This window comes from Sinocyclocheilus rhinocerous, unplaced genomic scaffold, assembly GCF_001515625.1.
Source record: "Sinocyclocheilus rhinocerous isolate Xijiao unplaced genomic scaffold, SAMN03320098_v1.1 scaffold554, whole genome shotgun sequence".
Taxonomy (NCBI): domain Eukaryota; kingdom Metazoa; phylum Chordata; class Actinopteri; order Cypriniformes; family Cyprinidae; genus Sinocyclocheilus; species Sinocyclocheilus rhinocerous.
In genome coordinates, this window is record NW_015627893.1 from 442,241 (window position 1) to 462,429 (window position 20,189).

The 20,189-nt window shown below is 38.1% G+C and overlaps 1 protein-coding gene across 1 annotated transcript in view; it reads right to left on the reverse strand.

The window, feature by feature from the left end:
• LOC107736952 (nuclear pore membrane glycoprotein 210-like) overlaps nucleotides 1-20,189 on the reverse strand; it is a 44,447-nt gene that overhangs the window by 20,183 nt on the left and 4,075 nt on the right. The window contains 19 exon segments of the mRNA XM_016548339.1: nucleotides 268-396; nucleotides 1,909-2,010; nucleotides 2,106-2,210; nucleotides 6,656-6,762; nucleotides 7,749-7,941; nucleotides 8,022-8,195; nucleotides 9,825-10,043; nucleotides 10,144-10,289; nucleotides 12,549-12,738; nucleotides 13,251-13,406; nucleotides 15,241-15,378; nucleotides 15,453-15,593; nucleotides 16,025-16,131; nucleotides 16,276-16,344; nucleotides 16,525-16,683; nucleotides 17,760-17,892; nucleotides 18,032-18,182; nucleotides 18,818-18,914; nucleotides 19,951-20,065. Of these exon segments, the coding sequence (XP_016403825.1) occupies nucleotides 268-396; nucleotides 1,909-2,010; nucleotides 2,106-2,210; nucleotides 6,656-6,762; nucleotides 7,749-7,941; nucleotides 8,022-8,195; nucleotides 9,825-10,043; nucleotides 10,144-10,289; nucleotides 12,549-12,738; nucleotides 13,251-13,406; nucleotides 15,241-15,378; nucleotides 15,453-15,593; nucleotides 16,025-16,131; nucleotides 16,276-16,344; nucleotides 16,525-16,683; nucleotides 17,760-17,892; nucleotides 18,032-18,182; nucleotides 18,818-18,914; nucleotides 19,951-20,065 (2,631 nt within the window).

A 20,189-nucleotide genomic window follows, 5' to 3' on the forward strand; every position in this document is an offset into this window, starting at 1 on the left:
TCATGACAGAGAAATATCTGGACAGGAAAGGCTTCTTGTTGCCATCCAAAACCCGAACATATGCTTTGACTGACTTGCCGATCTCCACCTGAAATGAATGTGTCGTCTGAATTTTATTTCTGATTTCAAAATCCTTTTATAAACAATTATAAAATGCACATGCATGGAATTTCGAAACGGATTTGTTTCCGTTTATTTATTTTAATATATTTTAACATATGAATGATTCAAGGTCTTTTTTTTTTTTTTTGATCGGATGTCACCAACCTTGTCGACCACACGCACATAAACCTCCAGAATATCAGAGATGTGAACCGTAGCCGTAGCAGGAGAAGGGAAGTTCAGACAAAGGTCATGAACCATCACCTGCAAGACCCCCGCCTGAGCCGGGACCACCTGAGTCACAACCAAATGAGATTACATTCAAACTAGCCCACAGAAGAAACCAGCTATTAACAACTAATATTGTGTAGTCAGCTGTAAGGCTCAACAGAAGTCATTGCAAGTAGCAGTAAGTGTAATATTTTTTTTTCTTTGTCATTTTAATACACCGATATCACAGACAGCAATCACCAGCCTTAACAATGACTGGACATACTAGAAAATGTGACTAATGTATGGATTTTTGAAATATTGTGTTGAAGTAATGCTCCAGGTTCAACATAAATTAAGCTTTATTGACAGATTCCAAAGAAAATAACTTTTATTTCTCAGTAAAAAAAAAATTATAATAAAAAAATAAGTAAAACAGACATGTCGGTGTAAAGTTCAATTGTCTGTCAAAGGAATAAATAATATGTTTAAGAATAAAGGAATAAAGAATACTTTACACAATATACTGTATTTAAATGTGAACTGAATGTAATGTTTTTGGACACCTAAAATTGAATATTTATTGCAATTAAATGAAACGGTATCATAGTGTAAATTTATATTAGAATCAAATTGTTGAACTTAAGAGTTTTTTTTTTATTCCACTATCGTTGAAATATGATTCAAATGTACTGACATTTGTACTGAACAAACATGTATGTTAAATAAAAATGTAATTTCTAATGAAACTTGTATGTCATGTATTTAAACCTATTTAAAATTAAACATTTGTAATGAAGTTGTAATTCAGTGCATTTGAAATATATTAAGTTTAACATAGAATAACACAATACACTTAAAATTAAGTAAAAAAATAAAAAGTACTTTTCATGTGATTTAATATGTTAGTCAACACATCGAAATAACTACTTTTTAAAGCACAAAAAAACATTATTGAAACAATGATTAAAAAAATAAAAGTAAAACTTAATTTGATATTATTACAAAGTAAATTTTTTCAGTAGACAAATTTTTTTCATTAATATTTAATTGCATGTAAAGTTTTTTTTAAATATAGTTCATTATTATTATTATAGTTCATTCACTACATTTAAACATTCGACTTTTTCAAAAGGGAAGGAATTGTTTGCATAAAGAAAAACCAGACAGAAAGTCTCACCTTAAAAGTTTTACTGACAAATTTGAACTTTCATTGTATTTTTCACAAAACGACAAGCTGAAATTTAAGCTGAACACTTCCAATACCTGGCTTGTACATGTTAGAATAAAACCATACATTTATTTTTCAAGTCTACTGTAAAAGTAAATCCTTTGCTGTACTCTAGAGCAGAGATGTATGGGCCTTCCACACTTGTTTAATGAGAATAGATTGAATAGATACAGGTCTATGATCCCCTAAACCCCTGGCAACACATGTGATTTGCTTTTCTTCCTAAAACAAGGTTGAAATTTGTACCACACCACTGGACAAAATGAGCTATTTCAGATCTTCTTCTTCATGCTATGCGGAAACAGTTTTTGTTGTAAACAACATGCCACAAATACCACTGACAGAGCTTATCTATTGAGCATTACCTGAGCGATTCCCTGGGACTCCTGGAACGTGACGTCTGCGATTCCCCCGACGCTCGCATTGACGTAGAAATACCCTGAGCCCTGCTGCAGAATCAGATCCGCCTGCAGAGGAGAAAACCCCAGCACCAGGTGTCACACACACACCAGACACACTCTTCCAGACCATCCAGAGCTATCAGGCATGTGTGTGAGCTTACCGTCACATCGGGATGGTTGTATATGGTAATGGTGTCAGGGGTCACCCTCACGTCCTCAACTAACAGCAGGTCAAGCGTGGCGGAGACGGGGCTCAGAGGATCAAACTAACTCACACGTGAACATTACACACATCAATCAGAGCTCAACTTCAGAATCAAGCTCAATAATGACTGAATATTAGGGATGTAACAATATCAAAATCTCACGATACGATAATATTGCGATATGAAGTCCACAATACGATATTTATTGCAATATTTAAAAATAAAAAGACAAATGAAGAAATTTATTTATTTTTTTTACAAGACAAATGAAGAATTGGAAAAAAATTATAAACTTTGTACATTTTAAAGTTGAATTATACTATATGATGCACTTTGAGAGTTCAAAATTAAGAGCTGCAACCCATGTTCTTAACTTTTCTTAAGTCAGAAAAAGGTCAGCGAATTAACTTGTACCTGAACTTTAAAGGGGACTCAACCCTCTTTTTATTTGTGATATACTGTCTCAGTCTAAATTACATTCACACTGGTGTTTTAGGGAGCCAAACAAATTAGAATATAATAACAACAATTTTATATTATTGTTATACCTATGATAGTAAAAGCCATATATTGTAAATCAATTGCACTGTAAAATAAATGAAAATGAATATTTCATAGGTATATTATTTTTGCTTTACACTACAGTAGGGAAATTACAATACTTTACTTCTTTCCTAATTTCTACACTTGAGCATCTCACTACAAATCTAGTGAAATGCTGTAATCATCTGCAGCGAAAATAAAGCCTAACTGATATGTTGCGTTCCCAAATGCTCGCTAAACTCACAGCACGTGAAATAAACGAGTTCACCGCGTTCATTCAGTGTGAATAGAGCCGTTCTGAGGCACGGAAAACATTGGATCACAATAAACGAGTTCACCGCGTTCATTCAGTGTGAACGGAGCCGTTCTGAGGCGCGGAAAACACCGGATCACAATAAACGAGTTCACCGCATTCATTCAGTGTGAACAGAGCCGTTCTGAGACACGGAAAACACCGGATCACAATAAACGAGTTCACCGCGTTCATTCAGTGTGAACGGAGCCGTTCTGAGACGTGGAAAACACCGGATCACAATAAACGAGTTTACCACATTCATTCAGTGTGAACGGAGCCGTTCTGAGGCGCGGAAAACACCGGATCACAATAAACGAGTTCACTGCATTCATTCAGTGTGAAAGGAGCCGATCTGAGGCACGGAAAACACCGGATCACAATCATTCAGTGAACGGAGCCGTTCTGAGGCGTGGAAAACACCGGATCACAATAAACGAGTTCACCGCATTCATTCAGTGTGAACGGAGCCGTTCTGAGGCACGGAAAACACCGGATCACGAGCTGATCGCCTGAAAGAAGTGTGCACTTCGCTTTGAAACATGCAGCAAAAACAGATTTGATGAAGGGATTAAGCCATATTGTGCTTTCGGTTTTAGTTCGTTTGGGTAATTTATGCTTTGGCACAGTATCTGTCAAAACACAACTTTAAAGACATTTTTATGTTAGAATAATAAGTTTAAATATTTTAAACACAAATTTTTTTTGCCTGGAAGACCTATCATTTCATATCGTCATGTGACCACAATGATATTGTTTTGCTATTGTGATACCACGGTATTGATAATATTTTTACATCCCTACTGAATATGTACAAATAAGAGGAATTATCCTCATAATTATTGTTAACTTGGCAACATGCTAATACGATTAGGACAAGAATAAGATTATATATGTGGCACTAATGTGTGCCCATAAAAAGGAGTTGCTGCCCATGAAGAGCCTTTCAAATTAACTTGAGGCTCAGTTAGAAAGTAGCTGGCAAGGTGTTTGAACAGCGGCATCATTTTGAGGTATCACCATTTCAGCTTCCTGTGTCGGTTAGTTTTGTTGTTGGCAACAGTAACTGTAGTGATGGTGTGGGCTGGCGTGTGGGGTTAGAGAGCATCGTCCTGCTGAGGAAACGAAACTACTTGAGTTCTCCAAAAACGGCAGTTCAGCCACTCCCTGAGCCTCAGGCGGTGTTCACGTTTGGTTCGATGCTTAATCTAAACCAAAGATTCATTGTACTAGACAAACCAACTAGTCAATTTCATGCAATTGGTTGCTGGCTGACTATTCTAGAGTCGTAATAGAGAATCGACTCCTAAAGAGTCAATTCTGGAACAGGAAGTGACTCCCATTGTTCACCCTGCTGCAGTGTCCAAAATTACTCATGTTCGCTCATTCAATACTGTACTATATCAGTTCAATAGTGCACCATAAAACTAGATCAGTTCAATAGTGAATTAGATCTAGTCAATAGAGCACCAGATGAGTCAAATAGCGAACTAGATAGGTTAAATAGCGCACCATATCAGTTCAATGGCGCACCAGATCAGTTCAACGGTGCACCGGATCAGTTCAACGGTGAACCGGATCAGTTCAACGGTGCACTGGATCAGTTCAACGGTGCACTAGATCAGTTCAACGGTGCACCATATCAGTTCAATAGTGAACTAGATCAGTTCAATAATAGCGCACCATATCAATTTAACAGCGCACCAGATCAGTTCAATAGCGAACTAGATCGGTTCAACAGCGAACTAGATCAGTTCAACGGTGCACCATATCAGTTCAATATTGAACAAGATCAGTTCAACGGTGAACTGGATCAGTTCAACTGTGCACTAGATCAGTTCAACGGTGCATTAGATCAGTTCAATGGTGCACCATATCAGTTCAATAGTGAACTAGATCAGTTCAACAGTGCACTAGATCAGTTCAATAATAGCGCACCATATCAATTTAATAGCGCACCAGATCAGTTCAATAGCGAACTAGATCAGTTCAACGGTGAACTAGATCAGTTCAACGGTGCACCAGATCAGTTTAATGGTGCACCATATCAGTTCAATATTGAACGAGATCAGTTCAACAGTGCACCATATCAGTTCAACAGTGCACCAGATCAGTTCAATATTGAACTGGATCAGTTCAACGGTGCACCGGATCAGTTCAATGGTGCACCATATCAGTTCAATATTGAACGAGATCAGTTCAACAGTGCACCATATCAGTTCAACAGTGCACCAGATCAGTTCAATATTGAACTGGATCAGTTCAACGGTGCACCGGATCAGTTCAATGGTGCACCATATCAGTTCAATATTGAACGAGATCAGTTCAACAGTGCACCATATCAGTTCAACAGTGCACTAGATCAGCTCAATATTGAACTGGATCAGTTCAACGGTGCACCGGATCAGTTCAATGGTGCACCATATCAGTTCAATATTGAACTAGATCAGTTCAACAGTGCACCATATCAGTTCAATATTGAACGAGATCAGTTCAACAGTGCACCATATCAGTTCAACAGTGCACCAGATCAGTTCAATATTGAACTGGATCAGTTCAACGGTGCACCGGATCAGATCAATGGTGCACCGGATCAGTTCAATTGTGAACAAGATCAGTTCAACAGTGCACTAGATCAGTTCAACCGTGCACTAGATCAGTTCAACTGTGAACAAGATCAGTTCAACAGTGCACTAGATCAGTTCAATAATAGCGCACCATATCAGTTCAATAGCGAACTAGATCAGTTCAACGGTGAACTAGATCAGTTCAACGGTGCACCAGATCAGTTTAATGGTACACCATATCAGTTCAGTATTGAACTAGATCAGTTCAACAGTGCACCATATCAGTTCAATATTGAACGAGATCAGTTCAACAGTGCACTAGATCAGCTCAACAGTGCACTGGATCAGTTCAATATTGAACTGGATCAGTTCAATGGTGCACCGGATCAGTTCAATGGTGCACCGGATCAGTTCAATGGTGAACTGGATCAGCTCAATGGTGAACTGGATCAGTTCAATGGTGAACAAGATCAGTTCAACGGTGCACTAGATCAGTTCAACAGTGCACTAGATCAGTTCAACTGTGAATAAGATCAGTTCAACTGTGAATAAGATCAGTTCAACAGTGCACTAGATCGGTTCAACAGTGCACTAGATCAGTTCAACAGTGCACTAGATCAGTTCAAGTGTGAACTAGATCAGTTCAATAGTGTACCATATCAGTTCAATAGTGAACTAGATCAGCCATGAGTGAACGATTTTGAACACTCAAATACTACTCCATGCGTCAGAGCTGGAGCTGTCGCAGAGACTTTACATTTTAATTATGCATACCTCAATGTCATATCAACATTATAAATATTCTTTAGGTTTGCCATGGTCATTCTAATTTTTAAAAAACGGCCAACAAAAATAAACACATTAATAAGTGTACACTATTGTTTGTTTTTTAGTATCTTGAACTCTGCTAACTCTAAAATAATATTCGACCAACTCGTTTGCTCATGACTTGTGATGGAATATAACACCTATTCCATTTTACTGCAGACTTGGTGGGGGTTTGAAAATCAATTTCATTAAAAAAAAAAATCTGAATTTGAGCCTGCACTAAACTATTGTGTAAACAGGCTGAGCTTTTCATGGGATACTAAAGATTAACTCACTCCACTCAGAACGGCTGCTGCCTCTAGATGGGACGTTTGATAGCCGACTGCGGTCACAGTGATGGCTGCCACGCCTGATTCACGATGGACGAGAACCGTCTGATGACCTGTGGAAAACATCACATGCATACATATGAGCATTAGGGCTGAGCGGTGTGATGGTATAAGATTGTGTGACAGTAGAAATGTGTGAACTACAATAAATATGCAGTTCAATTTAATTTCCATTTTTAAAGAACTTCATACACAATGGTCATGTATATATTAGTGCAGCAGGAGTCGCATGAAGAGAGTGAGAGCGCTTCAGGTGTATAGCCTGGTTTATACTCGCAGCGTAAAATGTAAATGACGCGAATACTGACAAGACAATGGCAGAGGATTCGGTTTCCAAGCAAAAAGTAAGTGCCTGTTTGGCGATATTTTGATATTAAAAGATCACTTCTTAAACCAGAGAAGGTGAATATGATGGTTTTCTTTGGCAAAAAAATTAATAAATAAATAAACGATGCAAGCACTGTCACCACATACAGTTTAGTTTTAATTTTCTTTTTGTTTTCATTTTGAAAAGCCTGTTGACTTTTGCTATTTACATGATGTTACACTACATTGTGTACACAGTGTTTGCTAAACTTTCTGTAATTTATTAGTCAATATATAATACAGCATGTGGTGTGTGCCATGCCTCGTCTTATTCGTTTTTGTTAATAAACATTATAAGCTAGTTTGTCATTGTAATGTTGTATTGCTGTGCTTTTCATTTAGAATAATAACGAATCCATCTTTCAAGTATTTGTTTTAGTCAGTGAAAGGTGCGTAAATGTAAGTGCAACAGACAATTATGTTTTCTTGTAAAATGTGACACCAAGATCACAAATTCAAAAGTGAAAGTGAAAGAGCCCAAAGCCCCTGGTGTTACCAGTAATACTGGTTTTGTCACAAGTTTAAAATTTCCTCACCGTGACATCCCTAATTGTGATATATGCTGTTATGCGATACACTGTTAAAAGTAATATGATTTTTTCATACCATCTATTCCTAATACATACTTATATTTCATAATTCTCAATGGTCTGAAGTAATCAGTGTGAGGTACCGTGGAGTTTTTGCTGTTTGTTGTCGTCCTCATGTATGTGTAGCTGCATGGGCATGGTTGGTTCGATGCTCGCCAGGGAAACTTTGGAGGACTCCCAGATCACACTCAAAGAGCTGAAGTTATCAAACTTCCTGCCCTGCTGGTCAAAGGCCGCCACATCCAGCTCTGGGTTGTGATAATTGGAAACAGGCACCTACAGAACAAGCACAAACGCTCCTGAACTTCCTGTCATAATAAGACTACATCTATATGTCTGAGAGTTTGAGCGCTTACCACTTGTTTGTTCTGCTGCAGCAGAGGGCAGGACACATCCAGCTGAGGGTTCAGGTAGATGGGCGTCAGTGTGAGACGTGACGGAGGTGCGCACACAAACTTCACCACAGCCGGCTCCACAGCAGGGAAGGGGTTCGTCACGGTGGGCTGGTTTCCAACCGTCACTGCTAAGACCTGCGAAGCCACAATTATTTGAGTATTTCAAGCATATCAGTCAACATTCCTAGAGGATAGTAGTGTTCATTCATTTCGTTAAAGTGCCCCTATTATAGATTTTTGAAAATGACCTTTCATGCAGTGTGTAACACAGCTCTAAGTGAATGAAAACATCCTGCAAAGTTTTAAATCTGAAAGTGCACCGTGTATAAAGTTATTGTCTCTCAAAAGAAAGAGTCGACTCTGAATCATTGAAACGAGTCGTTTTTAAAACGAATACGAAACGAGCTTTTTTCCCCCATGACTAAAACGAGACGATGACAAGACGACAATAAGGTCAATAAACGATTACAGTGACTATATCAACATGCAATATCGTTGATGATAAAAGACAAGACTAAAATGCATTTTTAAAAAATTTAAACTTTACCCAAATCTCTTTTTATTTTAATAAGAAAAAAAAGAGACGACAAAATGTTATTGCGGACTGCTGTACATGCCTCTACTACGTAAGCTTTCATGTGTGCGGTTGCCAGATATCAAGAGTTCAAGTCCCCAAATCAGAGCTTCTCTGTTAAAAGGATACATTTTCTGCCCGGTGTTTTGTTAAGGATATTAGCCATCTCCATGCGAGATGTTCGGATTAAATGAAAGTGTAATTCAGCCAGTCTGTGTTTGTTCTGTCATGAGATCTCGACTATATTGTTTGCGATTGTGGTTGCTGAATAAATGCACTTACTCAACCGCTGTTGTTTTAATAGAGGAACATTATTGCAATTTGGAGTTATTGGAATTAATATTAGGAATTTCACTGTTACATTTTTTTTAACCAGTATTCATAATGTAGACAGAGAGAGTGCATAGACTAAGGCTTTGATATTAATATATATAATAAATAGCTCATCATAAAATCAGTACAATAGGTAAGGTAAATAAACCATGTGTACGAGTTGACAATCTATTGATTTGTGCTGACTGGTGAAAGTGCAATACCTGAAATGCAAAAATTAATTTCTCAAATGGCAACATTATGATTATAATTTTGAGCAAAAATAATTTTTATCAGTTTTACCATTATACAGCATGACGAAAATGTGACTAAGTTTTCATTGACTAATCATAGTCGACCAAAACTTGACTAAACAAAAACAGGACAAGGTTGACTAAATATGACAATAATTAAAAATTCGACACAGGACTAAGACTACTAATTTAAAAGACTAAAGCTGTGTCCCAAATGATGCACTATATACTATGCACTCATACACTATGTACTTATGCACTATGTACTCAACCATGTAATAGTATGAATTATATAAGGTTATTCTGTCATTCATAATCGGAATCTGATAGCCCCTCCCCCTTCACTACGTAATTAAAGCTGCAACAGTTGAGTGCATGAAGTATCCAACATCCCACACTTCCTCTTTGGTTATTTAAGTGCATCATCCGGGTATTTAAAGTGCACTTTTTCTTTTTGGAATTTTCAGTGTGAACACACTACTCGCACTATTTATACTACAAAACGTCATAGAATAGTGCATAAGTATGTGATTTGGGACACACCTTAAGACTAAATGAAAAATGGCTGACAAAATGAACACTAGTGGCTAGTCCACAGGATATGACATCACAGGCTCCTCTGACCTGTTCTCCCAGAGCTCTGCATGTGGCTCTGACCAAATGTCTGGAGTATGTACGCGAGGCGGGTCCGTACAGAGACAGCGCGACGCTGCTGTGGTCCTCAGCCGTCAGGTTTCTGAAGAACTTGGAGGGCTCTAGGATCCAGGGCCGGGGGCCTCCTTCAAACGTCATGTCTTTAGAGGAGCCTAACGTCACCACTGCCACAGACACGGGGTCAATCGGCTGTCAAAGAAAACATGCATGGCAATCAAATCACTGCTCGTGATAACGATGCCCACTGATCCTCCTCCAGTTTCAGAGCACAGCGTATTAAAACACTCACCCTGAGAGGGGGGTAGGCAGCAATGGTGATCTTTGCGCTGAGGTGAACATTACTATGGGTGTAGCTAACCAATAGGTTGGTGTAACCAGGGGTCAAGGCCTTAACTCTGACCCCGCTGCAGTGGCCCTGACCTGGGGGAAGTCGACCTGAAGACACACAAATGCTCAAAATACTACAACTATACACAGACTTCAAAATGAATTACATGACATTGTTAAATCTGCAAACAAACATTGAAATCAGTCACACTCTGAACACTGAGTTTTTTCCCCGCAGGCTATATTCAGCCTGAACAATTAATCTTTCATAATTATACATCGTCCATCACAACTATGTAACGAATCAGCTCATGGGAAATATGAATAATTAATCATAACTAGTTATAATTAATTAAATAACATATCTGCACACTAATAACATATTTGTGCATTCATCTAAACAATTACATTTTCCCTATACTTCTATTTCTGTATATAGTACATTATTTAATGTTTTTTTTTTTATTAGTTTTATATTACATCCCTACTGTGTTATCCCTATGTATGTCTGCACTATGTTTGTACTTTCTTCTGCACTGGAAGCTCCTGTCGTCAAGTCAAATTCCTTGTGTGTGTAAACATACTTGGTAATAAAGCTCTTCTGATTCTGATTCTGAAACCAAGTCCGAACAGCTTGTGAGACATTTGCCATGTTCATATTTCACGATGAATTACACACTCAGTCTGTTATTCGTTTTCACACATGATGACTTAACTAAGCAGTGGTGCCCAATCCTGTTCCCGAAGATCCACCTTCCTGCAGAGTTCAATGCCAACTGTGACCTGTCTGTAATTATCAAATGCTACCGATTTCTTAATTCAGAGATGGTCCTGTTATTGGGAGACACCTAGGGCTCTACCATTAAAGAAAGCTTAAAAAATCCAATTGTGATTTTTCTGGTACAAATCGTAATTGCAAGCATTAAACCATCAGACTTTTATTTTGACAGAAAACCACAGGAAGCCCTTTAAGCTTTAAGCTAAGACAAGCACTTCTCATTACAAGTATGGGAAGATGGTTGACACACATTGCATTTCCAAATGAACATAAGTGACCCAAATTAGGAGCAGATGCTTTCCATAACAGGGATGCAAACTCATCAGGGGTGAAAAAGTTGACAAAGATGCGCACCCCTTCGGCTCTCATTGTCTCTGAGAGAATATGCGCCGTTAATGCAGCGTCAGATTTTTTTTACTTTCACTTTCTGCATAGTGAATTGACTGACGTTCACCGGCGTGACTCTTGCACACAGTTTGCACGTTGTTTGTGTGATATCCATTGGCTCGCCTTCATGGTTTAAAACTGAAATATTTCCAATACTGCGACACAGTACATCGTGTATGCTTTCTTTTCATTTTGTTATAATGGGAAGATCTGCGAATGTGTATAACTACGTAAACTTGCGAAGCCAGAGCGCGTGCGCACACACACACACACACACACACAAATAACAAGCAGGACCGTTTGATAGCGGGTGAGTTAGAGCGGGTACAGAATTGAGATGAGAAAGGACCACCCGCCCCCACCCCCAACCCCCAAATTTAAAAACTCACCGGATCTACACGAATCACACAAATGACCCATTTTGAATTCAAAATGGCAAATTTCGCGGAAAGGTGACAAGTTTGCATCCCTGCATAATACGACCATAAGACTTTCGATCATCTTCGGAACACAAATAAACACATTTTCAATTAAATCTGAGAGATTTCTGTCCCTCCATTGACAGTTTACACAAATACCACTTCAAAAATTAATAAAGAGATTGTAAAACTAATCCATATGAATTGTGCTGTTTAGTCTAAATTTTCTGAAGAGACTCAATTGTTTTATGAACAGATTTAATTTAGGCTTTTATTCACATTGATCAGGAAACATAAACAGAAGCTCAACCATACTTGCTCGACTCGTAATAAAAAATCTCATAGGTTGAGCTTCCAATTGCTATAACCAGTGTGTGCGTTGATGAAGGTTTATATCTGAATAAAAGCCTAAATTAAAACTGTTCATAAAGCGATTTGGACTAAACTGCACAACCCATATGGTGTCAAAGTGGCAGTTGTGTAGACTGTCAATGGAGGAACAGAAATCTCTCAGATTTAATTACAAATATCTTCATTTGTGTTCTGAAGAGGAACGAGAGTCTTACGGGTTTGGAATGACATGTAGGTGAGTAAAGGATGACAGAATTTTAATTTTTGCGTGAATGAACCCTTTAATATTTGTCTGTTACTCTACTAACAGGCTTCCTTCGGTCAGCGCTATTTCGACAGCCCTCCTAACTGTACTTTTGCTCTATGGAAGCTCATCTTCAAAATCTTAAACCTTAACCTAAAATCCACTTATCTAGCATCAACTCAGCTCACCCTCCAGCAGCTGAAAGACGCCGTGACTCTCCATGTCCACCTGCATGTCAAAGTGAGAGCAGTCACTGAGGGTCACTCTCTCTCCGGCCAGCTGACCGAAGATTCGCAGCGGCAGGTCCAGACTCAAGCCCTCGCAGGCCTCCACCACACACGGGCTGAACTCCATCCCCACCGGCTCGATCACATACACCTGCAGCAGCAGCTCACAGCGGGTTAGCTCAACATTTACACTACACTCGCTCGGTCAATCCTGGAATATTCAATCCATAACAGGTATTTAAAACAATCCTCATTCGTGAGCCTGGACCACAAAACCAGTCATAAGGGGTCAATTTTGGGAAATTGAGATTTATACATCATCTGAAAGCTGAATAAATGTTTGTACATACATTGATGTATGGTTTGTTAGGATAGGACAATATTTGGCCGAGATACAACGGCCCATACAATGTATTTTTGGCTATTGCTTCAAATATACCTGTACTACTTATGACAAGGGTTGCAAAAAGGTGGAAAATTTCCATAAAATTTCGGAAACATTCCAGAAATTTGGGAAACTTTCCAGGATGTTTTGGAATATTCCAGGGATTTTTGGAAAGTTTCCGGAAATTTACTGGAAAATTTCCACCCCTTTGCAACCCTACTTATGACTGGTTTTGTGCTCCAGGGTCACACTTGTACGAGCACGATTGCTGGCATCACCTTCATGTCTCCGTAGTGCAGCGGGTTTCTCATGTCATGGGCGTAAATCACACTGACTCCAACATCTCTGACCGTGGTCATCACGCCTCTCACTGTGACTGTGGCGACTGCTGAGTTAGTGGACGACCAGCTGAAGTTGCCACTTCCCCCAGTCGCCTGAAACAGAGGCAACATCACAATAACGTACAGATCCAACCACACGCGGAAAAATAGATTCAAACTTTATTTCCTCTCATGTAGGGCCCTGTGATGCGGAAAACGCGGACGGAATCCAGTCATAAAAATGGAATTTACTGTATAACGTGGAAAGTCACGGAATTTGCCAAATTTTGGATGAATAAATCAAAAGTAGGTCAATATGCTTAAATCTATGCGATATGGACTAGTGTCTGTGAATATTAAGCCCAAAAAAAACGTTTTAAATATAAACCCTGCATGTTCTGCGCATCTCTTTGTGAATGTTTCCTTTACTACACACACACTGAAGCACGGGACGCTCGCTTGTGTTTTCAGCCTCTATATACTCAATATAAGAGCACCTGAACACAAACAATCTCTAGAACTGCTCTGAGAGTCACTTCATCAGCATTTGACCATTTCTTTTGAGTAAAACTATCGTCATATCATAAACAGAAACCTAAAGATCTTCACAGCAACCCGTCAAAATACAGGCTCGCTATAACTTGAAGAAACAGTGACCGAAATTACTTAATATAATGATAGTACTACTACTACCAAGGTTATTATAGTTTTGAATTTTTAAATTCGTTTTATTTTAATATAGTTTTCAAATTTGCTATAAAATTCTGTTTCGTTTTTATTAGTTTCATTCATATTTTTGTTAGTTTTAGTTTAGTTTTTATTTTGTGAACGTATTTTTATTTAGTTTTTATATAGTTTAGTTTCAGTTTTAATTAAAGTTCAGCAGAATTAACAGATCACTTCCAGAGCACAGGCCAAAGAAAGAGGTAGGCATAATTTAACCTTTGTGAGGCAAACATATAGCGACACAAAATTAACGCATGCTGAGATTGATTAGATAGTAAAAGTATACAAATATACGCCAAAGAAAGCAGGCAAGCCTTTTTTTTTTACTAAATTAATCTACACAAGTCACGCTTAATGTCATATCCAATGATGTGTGTTGAGATATTTAGTATGAAAATAAATGTAGCCTGATTTGGTTATATGTCTTTTCTTATTTAACCATAATCATGATATTGTAACTGATGCACGGCTGTTCACGGAAAAGTGAGCAAGACACCACAATCAAAACTGGGACTAATGAAATTCAATAATAACGGCAATCGCATTTAACAGTAAAGGCTTATATTTGAATGTTCTTTTCATTCATGAAGAATTATAAGCGTGTGTATGATGTGATTTAGCCAATGCACATTTGTTCAAAAGCCTGGCAGAGTAATCACAAGATGCTTGGCTAAAGTTTTGTGTTGTTTACAGAAAGGATGCGCATTCTCATCTTTTTTTCTGTTAATTATCATGTTGCTTTTCAATAACTGTTGTTAGTTTAGTTTCGTTTTAGTTTTTCAATTATTTCGACATTTTTATTTTATTTCAGTTTACGAAATTGTTTTTCCATCAATCGTTTTAGTCTTAGTTTTAGTTTTCGTTTACGAAAATAACCTTGACTACTACTAATAAAAATTATTATTAAAACATACTTCATAGGGCCTTAAAAATTAAATTTTTGTTAAACTTTTAATAAATTGCCATTTTATATTGTAAGTTTCATGACTTTAATTAATTAGACATGCTTTTTGATGAATAAAATTGTATCTAACCAGTAAAACAGTCTAGAAAAAAAACGGAAAAAAACTGAATTCAGAAAAATTTTTACAGACAAAAATGGAATTTGGAACAATTTAAACTGTAAAAAAAAAAAAGGAAAATCATGAAACTGATTTCATAGGGTCCTACTCATGCAATTAGACGTTAATGTCTGATGAAAGAAAGGAACCCGGTCAGACACCTTGATGGTGTACTGGTACGCTCCCTCTTTAGGCTGCCATGGGAATGTGAGGATGGCGGGAGCGAGGACGATGGGGTCGTAGATCTCCACATCCTGCTCATTACGCACAGGAACAGAGAGCGCGTGGACACTTCCTGTCTGAAGACACAAATGAGGTTACAATGAACTACATCAGCGTCAGCTAATGTCTTCAACAGGAGACAAAGACCTACTTGATCAACAACCGCTTCCAGCGTGCCATCAATGATGGTCTGACCGCGCTTCAAAGCTTTCACATGGTGATAAGATCCATTAACAGACGAGTCCAGAACCTCAAAGTACTCTGTAGGGAACGTGGTTTCTATACGGATATTCTGTGAAAACATGAATGCTTAATAATTTTAAAAAACTACCACAAGATGGGAATTTCTTTCCCGCTAAAGGGTTAATGGTTTGACATATTGCATATTTGAATGAAATGTTTATTGAAATATTTTACCCCTTTTATTTCCTACCCATGATAAACTGCACTGTAGGAGCCTTTGAGCTCCTGTATGCTTCTTTATATTGCCAATGGATAGTCAAAAATGATGAGAGAATTTTATTCAATATCTTCATCATGAGGATGGGTAAATGAAGACAAAAGTTTCATTTTTGGTGAACTAACCCTTTAATTTAACTAGTGACTAACTTTTCAGATACCTCTCCACTAATAACGAAATGAGAAGAGGATTAATTTAATTTCACGACATTGAAAATAATCCAAACCAAAGACATTTTAAACATGCATCCAAACTTGACTTACATCAGACAGGTAAATCTTGTGACCTGACTTATCAAACACTTCAATGAAGATCTCATATTTCCTCCCCGTCTCAAGGACCCAGCGATCCTCAGGATGAATCTTGAATGCTAGTCGACATGACAACAAAATAGCCTTTCATTACACTATTTCAATCAATTGCACTCAAAAGTGTTATTCATTTACTCGTTACTAAGACTGCAAGTTGTCAATAATAAGATAACAAATCATGCAAAGCTAGTGAAGAGACAAACCCAAGTATCCAGGCTCCACGACATAGATGGTGCTGTTGGGAAGTCGGGAAGCGCCCTGCATCCCCAGACCTTGACATTCAGAATGAAGGAAACCTCAGAATAAAGTTATCAAAGCGACTGATGCAAATAAACATCCCATGCTACAGAAACAGCCCTCTCTTTATGAAAGACTGCTGTTGTTGAGTGGAATCTCAGAACGTTACTGAAGCTGGGAACTGTCAGTAAGTTTGATGCTGGTGTGAAGGATACTCTTGTGGTCCAGCACGATGTTGGTGTGTCCCTGCTGAAGGGCAAACACGGTCGAGCTGCTCCGGTCCAGGTTTGCCACAGGGGCATCTGGGTTTCCGTGAGGGGCCACCACCCTGTTCTGAAGGAGAAGCTCATACTGATCGCAGGGCATGGACAGCTCTGAAAGAGAGGAGGACACGCTCAGAAACAGACAAAGCATGTCCACTGCAATAAGAGCCAACATGGCCAACCCAAAAAAGACGTTTGGGTCCATTCGCTTTTTTCCCCCCGATATTTAAATCAAAACTAGGGCTGCCCCCTAATAGTCGACCAACATTTTATAAGTCGCAGAAAAAAATAAATAAATAAAAATCCACATTGGCGAAGTCACGCAGATCGCTAACGGCTGGTCTATGTGATAATACATTGGACAGGACATCCAAACGCTCGCCTATCAAATGCTCACTTGCACTTAAAATACTCCGCCATTTTTGATCATACAGATAAGAGTAATACATGTTTCGAGTCTGTAAAGACTCTACGTTTATTTGTGTGCACTCACAATAACAACAAAACATTGTGCTTTTGAAAAATAATGAAAGCAAACAGGATGCTCTTTCTGCCGTCTCGGTCTCTGTGAACTTGATGCATACAGGCGCAGCAGTACTGCGGAGATGACGAGTCAGTGTCGCAGGCTTCATCTCTTAAACCGAGAACAAAGACAGCACTAGTTTATCTATTAATTATTAAAATGTTAATGCAGTCTCCTTACTGTTTTTCACTGACACATTCATAATCATTACTTCTGCCGGTGCGCTGCGGCAAGCCTTATGCGTGTACTTGAGCGTTTATTAGGCTATGTAGGCTATTAAAGGCTCATTATTATGATTTAAATGGTTTATTAATAAACGTGCGATTAGTCGACTAATGCTTCAAATGAACGACTACTAGTTGACCAGACAAATCCTTAGTCGAGGACAGCCCTAATTAAAACAATATCAAATGTTTTGATAATCTAGAGCAAGGGTGTCCAATCCAGCTCCTGAAGTTCCACACTCATAGTGTTTAAATGGCACTAGTTCAATAGAGCAGCTTTCATTTAAATCAGTTTAGACCCTTTTATTCATTTTATTTTGAAAATCTTTTTAAGCAATGGATTACAGCCTCTTTAGTTCATTAATTTTGGCTAATAATATAAAACACACAGCAATAACGAATAAAGAAAATTATTTATTGCTGAATTAGTGCAAGTTCACCTGTAATCTTTCCTTGCCGAATTTTCTGGACTTTGTATTGGATGGAGGTGCCAGCAAGCAGATAAACGTCATATGCAGGACTCAGAAGGATGTTTTCCAGAATCAGCAATCTGACTTCAGCAGCACCAACATCCTGAAAAACAGTTAGAAGAGTCGACCAAAAGAAAAACACCTTCAACAGAACTTACACTAACATATTCATATCTATGCTATAATATGGACAAAAATCTATTCGTATGACGTGTAAAAGCAATCACAAAAGTGACACACACCTTGTAGATTGCTTCTTGTATTTTGGCTTTGAGTTTGGCATGGCCGGTTTTGATTCCTGAAACTAGGATGGTATCTCCCTGATGTCCCACTCGCTCCATCTCAGAAATATACGCAGGAGGAGTGTAGGCCGACTCCGCAAACCTCAGCACCCTGCAGACAGACAGCTCAACATTACACCAGCATTCACGCTTGTTACAACAGAACATAGGCATAGCAGATGCTATATAAAACTAAAAACAAGGACGTGAAGGACAGCTGGACTGTCTAATTTTCAGGGGTTTATTTGTCACCAGGAATGGTTTTTTGGAAAAGATAGTTCACCCCAAAATCTGAATTCATCATTTACTCACCCTCATGTCTTTCCAAACCCGCATGACTTCCTTTCTTCCATTCATAAAAAGATGATATTTTGAAAAATCTTGTTTTGGACTCCACTGAATTCCATTTTGTGGACAAAACGGTTGAAACATTCTTCAAAATATCTCCTTTTGGGTTCTACAAAACAAAGTCTTAGAACTTTGGAATCAAACGAGGATGATTAAATGACAGAATTTGTATTTTTGGGTGCACTACCCCTTTTAAACATGGTGTCTAGCCCAGCTAAATGATAAAAACCCTTTGGCGTTTACACTGAAATCCAGATTAATTTCATCTCCATAGGCTGAAAAACATAACGTGTTTATGAATATTCAATTGTAAATAGTCAATCATGAGGAAACTGGAAAAAAGCAGGATCATCAAAGCAAAAGCCTCATTTGGTCATCATTTGACAGGTGTGCTCTTACCGCAGGGTGTTGTAGGAGTCGGGGAAGCCTGCCATCTCAGCGTCCTTCACTACAGTCCACTCAAACAGCAGACTGGCAAGAGTACTGAAGGTGTTTCCTGAAGACAGGAGGAGCAATACTTGACCCAGACGGCACATGAACGACATGACACAATCCTTCATCACTGCCAGAGTTATCCAGGAAGCCTAAATCAGTTTCATGTGTGCAGCGTGCAAGCAGAGATAACAACGATGCACGTGGTAACTTATATCTTATAATGCTTAATGGCAAACACTGTGTTCCTTTAAAGAAAAAATATAAATAAGATTTAGTTTCCAGATCTAATTAAATTCCACGTTTTTAGAAATACACTCTTGTGCTAATGTTTTCAACGTTAATCACTTGTGCTAATGTGCTAATGGTTTAAGTTTAATCATAAAAAAATCATGTGAGTGTACGCACCTTAATATATAAATATATATATAAACCTCAACAAACCCAGTTTTGTCATTAAAAAAAGAAAATGATCCGATACTTTAAGTAATGTATTGTCCATGACAGAGAGTATATAAATAATAAAATATTATTCCAAACAATGTATTTTGTAAATTGTTTTCAAATAATGCTTTTTCCCCATTATGATTTAAAAAATCCTGCCCAAAAAACTACATCAAAATGAATTTTAATTTAAGACATTTAATGCATGCTAATCATAGAATTTGTTTACATGTATTTTTAAATAAATAAAAACACCACAAAAAAAAACCGCAGATCTTAAATGGCATGTTAGTTTGTAATCAACTTGTTTATATCATTAGCTTTTATTTGGATGAATACAAACGATAACTAGATGCTTCATTTTAAGGTTTGATCTGAGGAAAGAACTTTTGAAGAATGCAACACCATTCATCAGATAAAGCCACTGCGGAGCATGAATACAGCGCACAGGTGAACTGAACAGAAGCATTCACTTTCTGATATGCTTTCACATTCTCCATTTCATTAGAAAATAATGCAGATATGGTATAACACAACAAAATTATTTCCTTACAGATGTAAAGTCACAATGACGTTATAAATCAAAGTACTGTTTTTGGTCAGTGGCGATACAAGCTAAACCCCAATGAAAGTGAGCGGATCTGAACGTGCATCACCCTCTGAATCCAGCGCATGGATCTTCAGCTCCAGCGGCGAATCCTCCAGATGAAGCTCTCGCGTGGTGGACTCGATCTGGGTGGGGCCGATACCGATATTAGGGAGTAAAAAAAGCTGATATCGATATATCGGCCGATATTCTTTGTGTATATTATAGTGCAGTACCAGGCAAAAGTTTGGACACTTTCCCATTCGTGTGTCCAAACATTTGACTGGTACTATATATAGAATACAGTAT